This window comes from Porites lutea, chromosome 4 (genome assembly GCF_958299795.1).
Source record: "Porites lutea chromosome 4, jaPorLute2.1, whole genome shotgun sequence".
In the NCBI taxonomy this organism is placed as follows: Eukaryota; Metazoa; Cnidaria; class Anthozoa; order Scleractinia; family Poritidae; genus Porites; species Porites lutea.
In genome coordinates this window covers 2328509-2344247 of record NC_133204.1, presented here as the reverse complement: position 1 = coordinate 2344247, position 15739 = coordinate 2328509, and the positions used below count along the sequence as shown (strand labels likewise).

Genomic DNA, 15739 nt, shown 5'->3' with positions numbered 1-15739 from the left:
AGGAGAAGAAAGGCCGGAAAAGCGAGATCTCTACGATGGCGGGAAGCGGGAAAGAAATTCAAAAAGGCAAGCCTTCGTTATTTGTTACTGCTCACATCCAGTCAAAGAAACGAACCCAACAATGTTTCTTGACTTCCATTAACGTTCTCCGAGGCTTAAAGCAAAGTTTTATACGCGAGAAAAGTCAAAAAACGAAAATTCGCACTCGGGATTAAAAAAATAAAAAAAACAGCATTACTTCCTGTGACATTGGAAACCTTTCCAAGTCGCCTACATCACAGGACATGAATGAGATTACATTTCACATGTACAGGTGTGTTGACTGTCAGTGTCTCGTCTGTCTCGCTAGCTGTCGAAATTCTCCGTAAGAACGACAAAGCGATGCAATTCAAATGTCGTCAAAGACCATTTTGATCTGTCTCAGTATTTTTCGGTGTGGTGGGGAAACATCCGTCCATGGAAGACCTTCCTGGGAGCTCGCTCCGTACGACTGTTGTTTACAAAACACTGAAGATTTTACTGCGTGGTGTAAACTTGTGTCGAAGGAATGCCGCTTCAGTGATCGCACTGGAAAGTGCGGAGTGGTTCGATTTACAACACAATTTTTTTATTTTGGACAAGGCCAAAGCACTCTCTCCCTATTAGAACAGGGAGTCAAACAGCGTGATTTACATGATAACGAGAGAAACACAATAAAGGGCGGGAGTCGGGAGACAAAGGGAAAAAAATGTACGGGAGGCCGCCTTCACCCGGACCTCGCAACCTTTAACAAACTGGTCGGGAGAAAAATAGAACTGAGGGAACAGACTAGGTGAAGCTTTAATGAGAACTGAATGGCCAAAAAATTCTTTAAAATTTTTAAATATAGACGTAAGTTTTAACTATTATTTATTTCATCAAACTCAGCCATCAATATTGTTAAACCTATGCTGACAGGAAGAAAACAATATAGTCTGGTTTTCAGTGGTGTGTTACTTATTGGCTATCTAACAATACTAAAATTAATTGTTTCCATTTGGCTTAACAGTATCTACCACACGACCTTACTTGAATAATAGAAGAGATTATTACATCAACCTTGGACTTCATACTACCAATTCTTAGTACTAGTTAGCACTAGTTTGTTTTTGTTTGTTGATAAATGGGCCTAGAATTGACTAAGAAAAAACATATCAATGAAGAGAGAAAAACACACACAACGTTTCCATAACAATTGTTTGATTGTTAGGGTGTAAAATCAAAAGTAGGACCAGCATTTGGCCCCACATCAGGATCTCCATTGTCATCAATAGGCGTGGCCAGCAGGTTTCTCAAATGAAGGTCAACAGAAAACATGAGACCCAGGGCATCTTTTAAGGTCTCGGGATGGCCGTTAAAGACATTATCCAGCGATTGTAGTAGCTTAGTGTACACCTTATTTAATCTTTCTGCTTGCCAATATGCATTGGACCCTTTCTTGTACTTAGACATTCGGGGATTGGGAACCATGGGCCAAACACCTTCTGGATCAAAAGAAATCTTGGAGCCGTTGAAGTAGTATGTGCCGTTACAAAGCTATAAAGGATATAAGCTTCATATTTACTTATTCTAATACATCATGGAAAAAAGATTCTTTGACCATTAGTAAAAAGAAATACAGTTGCTTTGATCTTTCTGTACGTCAAGTGTGGATGAGCTATTTTAAAAAGCCTCAATACACAAAAATCATACTTGTCAGTTGAAGCAATAAAGGGAAAAATGAGAAGGAGAAGAATAGCTGCCTTGAGGGGGAAAATACAGCGGGACAGGCAAGCATAAAACTATTATTTTAGGGAATAGCACTGACAGTGCCGCAGAACTAGATCGGAACTCGACATACATTAGAGAACGGTCTGTTTATCTAGTAAATTTGCTCATATTCATCGTCCAGGTAGGCAATTCTAGAGGATGTCGAATACCAGCGCAGGTCCAGTGCAAGATATGTAAATTTGATTAGGTATGGTTTGTTCTTCTATTTTCGCACATACATGGCTAGGATACTTACTGAGTGCAGTGGAACCTCACTTCTATTCCAGGGACACCCCCCTATGAGATCAGTTATCTATGTTGAACACTAAGTTGCATTTCAGGGGACAAATATCCTGTTCCTTAGGGCTCCCTGGGTGTATGCTCCACTCTACCCTATTTTCGTATTTCTTGTCTGCTGAAAAATCATACCCACCTTAATGAAATCTGTCACACCGTCGTCCTCGCTACCGTCTAGAGACGCGTCTGTTTCTACCACATTAATCTCGTGTTCTTCTGCAACTGAGTAGAACATAAAATAATGCGATAGGTCCTTCTTACTTCCAGTATCCCAGGCAACCGGGTTGCACGGAGAACTACCTTCACCCTGTTCAATGATTTCTTTAATGGCGTCCACAGCTGTTAAGTAGTTGTGCACCTCTATGGTATGTCCGTGCACAGACCATCCGCTTAAAGTTACCTGTCTGCTTCTATTGCCGGTGAATATACTGTTGTTCTTTCCACAGTCAGTAAGGTTGCTAAGGGCGTCAAAAATGTGATTGTAGAAAGCCCCGATAGTGTTTTGATGCTTCACGATTTGTATGTCCTCGCCCGGAAAGTATCTATGCTAAATATAATAAAATAAATACACAAATAAATAGGAAGATGATAATGAGAGGACGTAACCCATGACCGTTTTATGTTCACTTTCCTCACAATCATTTGGTGCAGTAAAACAGAAATGCATCAGAGAAAGTCCCGTGACACATGAATCGCCAGAGTAGTATGGTAATAAGGGGTACCGGGACATTTTCATTCTTTCTTGGTTTTTTTTTCTGACTCAGCACATTTCTAACGGGAAAAACCGGTTTTGACTGGTTCAAGCTGGAATTTGAAGACTGTTTTCAACCAGACTGAACTGTCTTTTTTTTTTCTTACTTTGACCTTGAGTTGAACCGCCTTTGACCGGTCGTGACTGGCCAAGGCCAAATTAAAAGAAAGAAAAGAAAGAAAAAACTACAGTAAAATCCAGTTGAAAACAGTTTTCAAAATCCAGTGATTTTTCTAAATTTTAGGAATTCCGCTGACACAAAACATTCGATTAAATACATCTTCATTTTAATAAATACATATTGTTAGATCAGTTCAAAGATTTAATCTAAAGAAATTAAAGTTTTCAAATAAAAATGGTCTGTCAAAAGAGAAGCAATTATATTGGCAATACGATTTTTGTCACTGGTGGAAATACGGTATGACCAATCACGGGACGCATACGGAATTTTTCGTATAAGCTTTCCCACCTTTCGGCTTACCACGACTAGGTGAAGGAAAGTGAACTCTTGCAACGTTTTACAGAATCATGGCTTGAAGGTTCTCTGAATTAATCCATCAAAAAAATGTATGGAGAATCAAGAAAATGAAAAAAGAAAAATCAAGAACTACAAAAAAAGAAAACTCAATAGAAGTTCGATTTGCTTCCTCAAACAATTTCTGACGCCGAGGAGCGAATCAAGACTACGTGAGAGGAAATTCTCCCAAAGGAGCTGAACGTATACATCAACGAATATATTATAATTACTGCTCGGTGGTTGCACCGAGGTCTTTTTTGCTAGAGTGAGGTTTGAGTGAGTGTGGCTTGAGAGTGTGCGTCTCTCTCTTTCACTTTCCGATGCATGTAGTACAGTAAAGACCCGTATATAAGAACAAATGGATTAAGAACATCAGGCTGAAATTTGTCCCCTAAACCACCATATACAGTTATTTCGAGAAGGTTGTCGGAAAAACTGTGCACGCGATTATCCCGAAAATTATTTAGGATATGATCAATACACTGTTCCTGACACTGTAGCTGTCGAACCTACTTTTGTTGCTTTCCTTTAGCATTCGCAAACATAAGTCCATGGCTTCTCTTGCCATTATCTCAAATTTCTTTGAAAAACAGTGAACTAAAAACCATCCACAATACCTTTCGGGATTGTCGCGTGCACTTTTTCCGACAACCTTTTTCGAAATAGCTGTATATAAGAACCAGTTCTGCCTGATAAACAAAACATGCTCTTATATAATAAGGGAGAGGGTGTCGAAATAAGAAAGCAATGTAACTGTGGTTGCTGCTAGACATTTCCAAAACTATAACAGTTGCCATGGGTGTCTTTAGGATTTTATGCTCCAGAGGATCATGTTAATGCTGCAGCTGGTTGAAGGAAAAAAATCATATGACCTCCTGCTTTGATGTCAGGCAGGGCTGTTTCAAAGCAACAAGATCACTCAACATTGTCACTTTCAGACTGGGTGTTAAAAAATTTCCCCACAAGAGTTCACGTTTTGCAGCATTTCATGCTGTAAGAGAAGAGCCTAGAGCCCACATCAACCTCTGGATGCCTTTAATCTAACCTGCTATACCAAATATGAAATAGATGTTTATATGCCAATAGGCGGAGTTTTCCGGGTTATTCGATGATATTTCACTTGTGTTAAACTTGAGAAGATTATGCGTGGTCGTGGATAGTCTTATCAGTGCCGCAAAAGTGTGTGATTGTATGTTTTCCGCATGGTGTTGGCAAGTATGGGATAGCGTGGTTGAACTGCGTTTCCGCCAAAATATTCTGTGCCAGCCATAAAAACGTTTCGTCGGTGTTTAGCGTAGCTGATTGTACCTTGGAAAGCAACTCTGGACTAAGGAAAATTGGATCTAGGTCTAGTTTCAGCGGGTTCTAATGGCATTGAACCATAGGCCGGTTTTGTAGATAAGAAGGTGATAATTTGTGTACTATGTTTCATTCAGTTCGTTGTCTATTCCATGCGAAATCCTGTCGTTTATCGGACCGCGAAAAAAGTAGTGTTCTTCTAACTATTGACGTTGTTATGTAAGCCTTAACCAGGCACTCTTTCGCTGCGGTTCACTCAACGTAAAAATTTCTAGACTGAAATGATATGATAAATGTTCTAAAATTTGCATCATTTTAAATTTGGACTCGCTGCAATGCTTCTAGGCACCATTCACTTACTGCACAGCGTCAGATGAAGTTTTTTAATCGGCCTTTGAATGAGTTTTGTTGTTTTAAATTGCCAAGTAGTAGAATGAGTTGATATTTTTGCTAACCCGGTTTTCAAACATCCAGGTATATACAATGTACACAGTACTAAGAAATCTGTTTGCTCAATTACAACTTGCCTCTTTTATTCAAAAACAAAACGCTAAAATGAGCCACTGGTTTTACACAGTACGCTATTGCACTTGCTTAACAAAAACGAAAATATTATCAATGTAGGATACTGAGTACTTTCTGAAAATCGCAAAATTAATTCCCAGCGACATTATTGTCATTCAATTCAATTCAATTTTGTTCTAATAAATATATATTCGTACCATTGCATGATATATTTATGCCTAATAAAACATATTCGAACCATTGCATAATATATTTATGCCTATACAACTTTAAAAATATATACGGCTATTGCACCTGCTGATCAGCGGAGTTAGTACGGAGCTTGGATGGACGTGGGTGACAGCTCTGGGTCAGAGATTGCTACTCTCGCGCCAAAATTTAAACAGAATGGCGGCAGAGGATGGTGACCTGGAAGCTTCTATTTCTTCACTCGATTCCTTCGCTATTTCTTCAAGCACAGAGACACCTGCACAGTGATAATCTCTTGTGGGGAAGTTTTAACACCCAGTCTGAAAGTGACTATGTTGAGTGACCTTGTTGCGTTGAAACAGCCATGCCTGACATCAAAGCAGGAGGTCACATGATTTTTTTATAAATCCTAATAATTCTAAATAACGAATCAGCTGTTCTCTTTGAGTTTGTTACATTAATAGTCGTAGTGTTATTACATTAGTGTTAAGTTTTTTATTACATTAAAGGTTAAAAAATTATTACATTTTGTTACATTAGTGGTTGATATTTATTACATGAATGGTTAGTATTACATTGGTGGTTGATATTTATTACATTAGTAGTTAGTGTTGCAATAATGGTTGATTATTACATTAGTGGGTGATACAAGGGGTAGGGTATAGGTACGTGCAACTGGTCTAAAGAACTTCAAAGCTGCTAACTCAACAGGGGCCACCCTTGCTAGAGCTTCCGGATTGGCTTATTACGTTTTTACATCAATTTCAAATCCGAACCTTCAATGTGATTGACTGCTGGTTGCATAGCCGTTGGAGTCTTTACTACATGAAACCAAATTTGATTGGCTGACAAGTCAATGGTGGCCCCGGTTGAGTTAGCATGACTGTAAGAATTATTTTAAAAATGCTGAAACTAATGTTACATTTCTACTCGTTAATGTTTACTAGTTTTCTACCTGACAGATTTTCATTTTATAAAAATTGGCTGATATGTTTACTTACTTATTTATTTATGATAAAATAAGCTAACTAAAGCCCTAGTAACATGTTATGTGTAGTATTTCTGAAACAAAGTTTAAGAACGTATGAAGAACACCTTCAGGCTGATTTCTCACTAAGCACCCGATAATTATGAACTAGAACGCCTCGTATCCCCCACACGTCCTGCGATAAAATAACCTGGTGATTGCTTCTGACACTGTTGACTTCAACTTTTGCTAAAAATATCGGGGTTATTTTAAATAACTCTCTATCGATGGTTCCGCAAGTTACTGCTGTATGCAAGTCTTCTTTTTTATTCATCTACGCAATATTTTAAGATTCGCTATTTTGTTTCTCACGATACATGCAAAGCTCTAATTCATGCCTTTAATTTGTTACTGCAAGGATCGACTATTGTAACTCGTTGCTCTACGGTCAGCCAAAGTGTATCTTAGAAGTTTGCAGTATGTCCTAAATAGTGTTGCTAGGCTTATTCACCTTACTAGTAGACATGAACATATTACGCCGTTGCTTATCCAGCTTCATTGGTTACCTATTGAATATAGGATAACTTTCAAAATTGCGGTGATTACATATAAGGCTCTTCATGGTGCTGTACCTAACTACATTACTGATCTTATCAAGCCTTATACACCTGGTAGACTTCTTAGATCCTCTAATCAATTGTTACTTTCTTCACCTAAATTTAATCTTAAGACTTATGGTGGCCGGTCTTTTACTATTAATACACCCTCTGTTTGGAATGCACTTCCATTGAGTTAGAATTTGTAATTCCCTTTCTTCTTTTAAGTCTATATGCATAAGACTTGGCTTTTTAGAACTTTCTCACGATGCTGTCTTATAGAATGCTGATGTTTTAAAGGTCGATAATGTAGCTTTATAGGATTTTAATTTAGTTTTTGTTAGGGGGATCTCTTTATTTTTACTTAATGCTTATTATGTAAAGCGTTTTCGGACCATTGGGAACTAGCGCTCATAAAATATTGTATTATTATTATTACAATTATTATTATCATTATTATCACTTTCTATGGTTACGAGATATGACGTCAGATTAAAGTAGGAGTTGGTCAAGCCATTTTTGAGTGAAGTACATGTTTTTTCAACTTTTTTCAAAAATAAAAGTAAATCTTGTGGCTAAAATCGTGCAAAGTGCTTATTTATGTTATTTTTCATGTCAAGCACAAAAAAAATCACCATTTCTCGCGGTTTAAACCTGATTTCTAATTCTTGGTAAAATCCAAGATGGCAGGCAAGATGGCGACCCTTACTGGGGACGTCACAGGCCCCCAGCAGCGCCATCTCCCACAAAATATACCTCATCTTGTAGAGAAGATCAAAGGCTTTCCACTGAAGGTAAAATCGTTTCGAAATACTGCAACATATCAAAAACTCTAGGGGAGGGGAGAGGGGTCTATCCACCCCCCCTCCCTTGTACCACGGTGGGGGTATGGATTTGCGTGTACGTCAGAGAATTAATCACATGACTAACACTAACCTTAACCTATAAATAGAACTGGTGGAATATTAATGAGATGCAGCCTGTCTGTATCTGCAAGTCTTCTTGAAAATTAGAAGGCTTTCCCTGGGAAATCTATCGGTGGATAGCCTTCGTCCTAAAACTCTCATTATTCCTCTACTAATAATATGTGCGGTAGTGAGTTCAAGTATTAATCAAATTAGATACTTAAGTGCCAATAAAAGTGAAGTATTCAAGAATGTATTTACCTGTTTCTTTTCTTCCTTGTTTCCTTCTTCTTGGATGAGTTCCTCTAGATGGTGACTTACCGGATCAACCATACCTCGCAGTTGGCGAACCTTAAAATCTATGGAAAGCAATTCTCTTAGAATGAATATTACCCGAGACTACGTCGAGGGGATTTTTCAACAACATAATTGTTTCAGTGTATTCACACGAAGTGATCTCGACGGAATCAGAAAGAAAATCATTAAAAAAAAAACGATTAGTTCGATTGACGGGTGCACACGCGTGAACACGTAGCCCTAGACAGTAGATGGGCAAAAGCTGGTATCTTTAAACATGGCAAATCACAGTTTTAACTCTTTGTAAGCTTTAGCATCAATGGTTTAAAAGAAAACGTCGAGAGTTTTTATAATAAACTTTCGAATTTACTACCCCTTTTTCAGGGAGGAAACGAAGAGCTTTATTTGTTTCTGTCAACTCACCGTGAATGAGAAAGTCTTTTGTGTCGCTTCTTGCAAATGCTGTCAACAGCGGCTATGATCGAGGTGAACATTGTTTATCTGCAGTGTTCTTTGCCTTGTTAACTTGCTGGCACGTACAATTTGCGAAAATATTTGCCTTCCTCTTTTCTCCATAAATTAATTTGTAATTATATGCAAAATTAAAACATTGCTTCGATCGTACAAAAAGTCAGCAACAGTAAATCACTTTACAATAAATCACGCTGTTTAAACACCATGAAGCCTTTTCTTACCTTCAAAATCATCAACACTAGGATATTCTTGTATTTTCAAAAGGTTCTTACTCTGAAACTTTGGCAAAACATCCTGTTCACGACAGCGATTTCTGCTTTTATATATTCACCACTTAGCGGGGTGAACATAACGTCACAGTCCGAAACAGCGAACCATTCAGTTTGCTTGAATCACCAAGATCACTGAGTGTGTAGATACTAATAGCTATTATTAAAAGTTGAATCATTGGATAATGCAATTCCAGAGCTCTGATTGGCATAGCAATTATGGTGTAATAAGCCATTATACCATGCTCCCCAAATATGGTAACAGTACGCTTTTACTCAAAATTAAAAAAAAAAAATGAAAATCGGTTGTTTTTACAAATAAAATCGGGAAGAATTCCCAATATTTTGGGGGCGTTTTTAACAAAACTATTATAATTCCAGTCGCGCTTGTTGGATATGAGATAACTAGGGCTATCTACCATCTCGTATCCAATGCGCACTCGTGGAATAGTTTAGAAGCTAAAGCCATAGGCTGTTGGAAGAGAATACTTTTTTATCATGACCTGCAAATAATGGTCTGCTCATGTGCAATGTCGTCCAACCATTTTTGGCTGCAAATTATATTCTGCTCATACACTAATGAAACCACTCTTTTGTCCTTCTTACAATCACTCTTGGCAGAGATATTATTAAAAAACAAACTCTCTGATCGAATGGAAAAGACAATTATTGAACTCGCTTATCGCAAAATATAGCGATTTGATGGCAGTTTCTCGCAGATCAATTATTTTCCTCAACCTCCGACTTCGGCAAATAATTGTTAAATCACCGCTGACAGCTTTGCAACTAAGTACCAGACTGTTACTTTAAGTAGGTGATGACAATTAATCGCTTCTGTGATGGTTACCAGGAAATAGTTTTTAGAAAGAACAACGTCAAGCAGAAATGTAATTCTTTTCCAATGGTATTCAGTTAGATTTCTTTTAGATCATTAATAGAAATTTGTCAATGTTTATTTAGGGATAAATTTTCTAACCTTTAAGAAATTGCTCCCTGGAGAATGCAAAGGGACATCCCGATGGACGATCATCAGGCTCATCCTCCTGAGAGTCCTGAATTGTGCAGTCTTCCGTCTTTTCGCTTTTCTGGCAGTGGCCTCCTTCCACACTCTTTTTGTACTTTATCGAGGAAATTATATCTTCAAAGCTGGAGATTCGTTCTTGTTCTAACTGGGGCTCTTCTATTTTCATAAATATGTTCCTGATTAGGCCAAGTGAAAGCTTTTCAATTGGAATAATCAGGTCTGGCTGTACTCCCCCGGGAAGTCGACAAGGGTAATTGGGAATGAAGTTCTTTGGGTACAGAGATGGCTCGCCTCCGACAGCATTAAGGATATTTGCAACAAGTGCCATATGCATCATCTCTTGAATTATTACTACCTTCATTACTCTTTGGATTTTGAGGTTGTAGCTGGACTTGATAGAAGCCAAAGCAGTAAGGTACGTAGGAATAGTTGCATGCTCTAATTCTAAAGCAGTCTGCAAGTCTCTTCGGAGGTGTTCGACCGAGTAAAATTTCTTTGGCTCGCCAAAAGGAAGCTTGTCTTTGGATAGCCATTCTATAATGACCTGACGTTTTGACTTGGAAAGGTCGCGAGAAACAGGCATATGATTCGGGTGAGAGATGGGTAGCTGTAGACTCATTAGTATAGCATTTTTGTGGTTTATAACGTCGTAATAATTTCCCAGATTAACGAAGTTATCTGTCATTACTGGATATAAATTAGCGTATTGTTTGAAGATGGGATAAACATCATCCAGCCAGGTAGGCTCCTCCCCTTTGGTCTTGTATTGATCCCACACATGAATAACAACCAACAAGTTACGGAGCGTCGACTGCAAAGTATCGTTTTCGCACATGATTGAGCAGCTTTTGTTTTGACTCTCAAGAGAAAACATAAAAGGATAAAGCTGTCCATCAATATAGCTCCTGTTATTTTTCGGATCTTTTGTTTCAATGTCAAACGTTACAAGTCCGTTTTTGTCTGTGCCTAAATTAGAAGGATCATCTAATGCAGGTTGCCCAACTTTTGGACCGCCGGAGAAAATTTTTCCACAGTTACAAGGATCAAGTCTGACTCGAGCACCAGAGAGAGGCTCTCCAAACTTCGTCGCAAGCAGCTGAACTTTTGCTGCTTCTCCTGGATTTTTACGAAATGTCCATGTACTGTATGGATGTATATCCATGCCATCTCGATTTTCGGCTAGCAATATATTATTGCATTTGAGGTCCGGAAAATTCCCACTCGCCTGTGGATACAGAGAAACAAAATTCACCATTTTTAAGTACTGTTAAAAGGGGTGTTTATTTGTTAATCATAACTATAACAAAATTCTCCAATCTGATTCGTTATCAACTACCCTGATTTCAGCCTTAATAGGACAGTTTACGCGTCATGCCTAAGTAATTGAACAGTACGCGCCATCACGCGCGCGCTTCAAATGGCTTTTTTTTTAAAAAATCTTGGAATTTCTTGTTTTTGATTTAAAAAAGAGCGTCATATATCGCTAATTTTGTTAAAGTTATGATTAATTGGTAACAGAACTTTGTGTCGTCCAATTCGGTCTTTAATCGTACTCGAGATTAAACAAATCGGACTCTCGCTACGCGGTCGTCCGATTTTGTTAATCACTCGTATGATTACAGACCGAATTAGATTCTAGTCAGTCCTGTTACCCTTGCTATTTTTCCTTTCAGTTTCTTCCGTATCTTAATGTTTTCGCCTTTTTTTAATTCGACACTTCCATTTTTTTATTATTCAGGAATAATTTCAATGGATTGGTTTGGACCTTGGTACCATGATGTAGTTCTATACAAGAGAATGTAATTTTCCTATTCTATAGTAATTATATTTAATAAAGACCTTAAAACAACGGTTCGAGAAGCTTTTTAGAGACATAGTATAAATAATGCAACGTCGAATTGTCTATACTAAATGTATTCTTACGTGTAAACGTGACTTATTTTAATTTTTAAACTTTCTGTTGCACTTGCTTGGATAGCAACGTACCTCAACAACAACCAGTGGATGGCTTTTAAGCTTTTCCATCGTCTTTTCTGATAATAATCCACGATCTGGGAAGACCTGCACCCCAGCGGAATTCTGGCACCATCTGGGGTACTTATTGTGAACTTCACCTAGCCACAGTAGATCGTCAGAGCATGTCATTGAGGGTTTTTCATTAACAGGCAAAGCAACACGAAGACTGTCTTTGAAATCCGTGTACAGGGTTCCATTTTCATGTATAGGTAAACTGTTGCCAAAGTCGATAAAAACTTTCTTGTGCCTCTGGTCGACGTAAAAGGGCGTGTCCTGAAGTTGACTCACCAGAGAACTCATCATGCGGCCGTGAGTGAAAAACTGAGGGGATTTCTTCCCCAACAAACCAATTGTGCCTGAATTATGAAAATTGCATTGTTAGCTATTTTATTTTCTTTGGTGAGACAGAAAAAAAATAAATAAAAGATAAAAAAGAGCACATACGAGCGTGGCACACGTCAGTGGGGTTACCGATAGGTGTAAAACGGCCCAAAATGTAGTCCAAAGCCGTAAAAATTAAAACAAGTTTAGCTGTTAGCTGTAATCAGGGTAAAAAGAGGTTTGCATAAATAAAAACATTTGTTCCTTAGATTTATTAATTTTAAGGAAGGTGCTAAGAAACTCACTTATGACTGATCGTGTTTCTTATTTCCAAAAATAATGACAGCTCACTGGCAATAGCTTACAACGTTTTCATTTATTTTGAACAAGGAGTGCATATCATTTGAAGAGAATTAGAAAACTCTCATGTTCAAAGATCTTCAAAGCCGTACTTCTCAGCTTGGCTCCGATACTTGTAAAAGTGAGAGTCACGGAAATGTAGTAGTCGAGAGGGAGTCAGAATATCTACACTTATTTGTGAGCTCGTGGCCTCTGGGCTCCCATCGCAGATCGACGTTATTGGCGCGGCACAACACTCGACCGGCCGCGGACATCTCCTCTCGAAAATGAATTCACCGATAATGATTTCTTCTATGTCGGCCGCCACTCAAAATAGCTCACCCTGGTGGAAAAAAATTGACGGCACTGGCACAACACACCTTGGAAGGTGGCTGCGGAAAAAAAAACGTCATCCGGGACCAAGACCTGAGAGCAGGTGCCTACAGGAAAGAAGAATTTTCGCATTGGCTGTGATCGAAAACAGCAATTGACGTGTCTGCGGCCATAGGCCGCCGGGTACACTTGTCTCGCGCAGCCTATGCATAATCTGCTGAGCTATGCTGAGCTATGCATAATCGCGATGACCACACAGGACGATCCCATCGACCTGCGGGGCGATTTTGAATTCACGATGGAAGGTTACGTGGAGTGGATTCTACAGGACCGGGGTGAAGAACCATTTCTTCAAATTATTTTGGATGAACCGATCGCTGCGGAAACAAAGCACATACTTTTGAATCCGTTTCTTTAAAAGAAGCATCAGCCAAAGCGGCCTATGAGTACCAACAAAATTCGAAACATCAAACCCGTGAGGGGGTTGGAAAGATTTGATTCTATCAATTCGATGCACTGTGGACAAGCCTAATCGGTCCCAACGAAGTGGATTCACATTTTCGACGAACATGCTAGGGAATCCGCCACCACGTCGTTATGAAGTCAGAGGAACATTGAGTTCGGGTCGAAGCAGAAAAGTCGAAGAGCGTCCGCACAACGTGAGTGAAGTTGCACACAGGTTATTAAAAGAGGGATTAAAATAACGGCCGTTCAACGGACAATATCCGGCCAAGATGACCATTTGCCCGGACAAACTAATGGTTTTCCGGTCATTTGGACTGGACACGTAGCTTTAAATATAAACACGCTATTTTTTTTTAAACCGCTACGTTTCACAATCGAGGGCAAGAATCTTTTTTCACTTTATGCTTTTGCTTGTTAGGTTTTCGTTCCATCTGCGGGAAAAGCGCTAAGTTAGTTGTGCATTTGTCTCGGTGTAACATGAATTCAACGGTGGATTTCGAGAAAAAGCAAGGTTTTGACGGTAAAAAAGCCGAACTTAGTCCGACAAGCACTTCCATCGATAAAACGCGGCCTAAAGGAAACTCGTCAATGAAACGCACTGAAATGATTTCTTGACTCGATTTTCGCTCTAATTTAATTTGAAATAACAGGTTCAGATTGATTTGATGTTCTCTTTTAAATACTCTTGCTGTCGAAATTCATCGCCAAAAGCTGTTCGTGATTACCAAAACGGCCGCAAAAACAATAAAAACAAGGCAGACCAAGTTTGTCTCTTTAATGAGGTCATGTCTGATTTCGGACACCATCGAATATATACAATGAGCCACCCGAGTTTGCACTATGATACATGCGCGATCAGCGCAATCCGTGCGCGACAAAATTATAAGCATAGAGATGACGTGAACTGCGAAAATAAAAAATTTTAAAAAAGTTATCATCGTCACTGTCGACAAATCGCGCAAAACAGCTAGTGATATCGAAGTGGCCAAAAAACAAAACAATGTCATGTACATGTTGCCGCCGTCGTTAAAGTTTCTGGACATCATCAACTACATCAGTCAGTTATGAGAAATGGGTGAAACGTACTGCTCGAAGCTCTCCAAATTGTGGTTTCCCTACGAGTGATTTGACAGCCGAAAAGTGGGACTTCCCGGGGCTGTCGCCGTACGAACAGTGGTTCTCCAAGCTAAAAATGAGATGACTCTCACCGAAAAAGAGTACAATGATTGCCAGCGAATCTAACTTTAAAAAGGGATACAAGCTTTTACGGACTGGCTGCGCTTCTAACAACAATCTGGATGTCGGGCAATTCCTTGAAACTTTGGAGACAATGCGAGATTTCTACAAAAGGCAGGAACCAGATATCTTCAAAGAAGCGGTATCTCTAACGGGGATCTCGATGAAATATCTCCCGCGGGTCACGCTGAACAAAAGAGACGCCTCATAGTTGTGTGCCCTAGGGAAGGAGGCCTTAAGGCGTGGTTGTCGAGGTGCCAAGCCTGGTATTTTGTCGAACGCATGAGGCGGGTAAAACGAGAATCTGTTCCAACAAATTCCAAGACGCGAAGATGTGTCAAAGAGTTTTGGGCTACGACGCCAACGCGCTGTACCCAAGCACAATGTTGGGGCAATGGCCTGTGGCAAGGAGGTATTTGTGCATTGATCACAAACCTCAGGGAAAGTCGAAAAGTTCATCGAAGTTCTGCAGAAACAGATGGTTTGGATTCGCCGAGGTAGACATCTAGGTGCCAAGAGAGTTGTGGAAGAAGTTGCAAGAAATGCCGCCGTTGTTTTACAACAAACCCTCTCCAAGCGGGGTGGCGTCGAGGCACATGAAAGACTATTTGACGCGGAGTAGGTACAAACACATCAAGGAACTGTAAAAGCTAGTGGGCGCCCTTTTAGCCCAAAAGATGCTGTTGTTCGCGCCAATGCTGAAATGGTATCGCGACCATGGTTTGGAAATCACAGTGGTTCACTAAACCGTTGGCTATGTTCCACAAAACATTTTCACCTGGTTCGTGGAAAAAGTCACGAGGAAAAGACGCAAGAGCGATCAAAACGAGAGCAGGCGTTGTTGCCAGAGGTGTTGAAGCTTTTGGACAACAGCTCTTATGGAAAGTTCATAGAAGCTCTTGAGCGACAGACGACTGTGAAGTAGACAAAGAGTGAAAGCGTTTTGAGGAAAGATCTGCGATCGATGTGGTTTCAGGATTTGGAAGATATTGTGTACAAACTATAGCTGCAAAAGCGCCAAGTGTAAATTGACAGGTCTTTTAAAGTTGGGATCACGGTCTACCAGATGGCCAAGCTCAGGGACCCACAGTCCTATTATGACTGTTTGGACAAGTTCGTAGACAGGCGTGATTACGGGCTGATCCTGATGGA

At 39.5% G+C, this 15739-nt stretch overlaps 2 protein-coding genes across 2 annotated transcripts in view; both read right to left on the bottom strand.

Annotated features, from left to right (window-relative positions):
• The window catches only part of LOC140933165 (uncharacterized), a 115971-nt gene that overhangs the window by 22723 nt on the left and 77509 nt on the right, over window positions 1-15739 (bottom strand). The window lies entirely within an intron of this gene.
• LOC140933162 (uncharacterized) overlaps window positions 846-15739 on the bottom strand; it is a 69375-nt gene continuing 54481 nt past the window's right edge. The window contains exons 4-8 of the mRNA XM_073382677.1: window positions 11864-12249; window positions 9830-11102; window positions 8075-8172; window positions 2201-2611; window positions 846-1554 (exon numbers count right to left, since the gene is read on the bottom strand). Coding sequence (XP_073238778.1) covers window positions 1225-1554; window positions 2201-2611; window positions 8075-8172; window positions 9830-11102; window positions 11864-12249 — 2498 coding nt within the window. The 3' untranslated portion in view covers window positions 846-1224. The remainder of the gene's footprint in view (window positions 1555-2200; window positions 2612-8074; window positions 8173-9829; window positions 11103-11863; window positions 12250-15739) is intronic.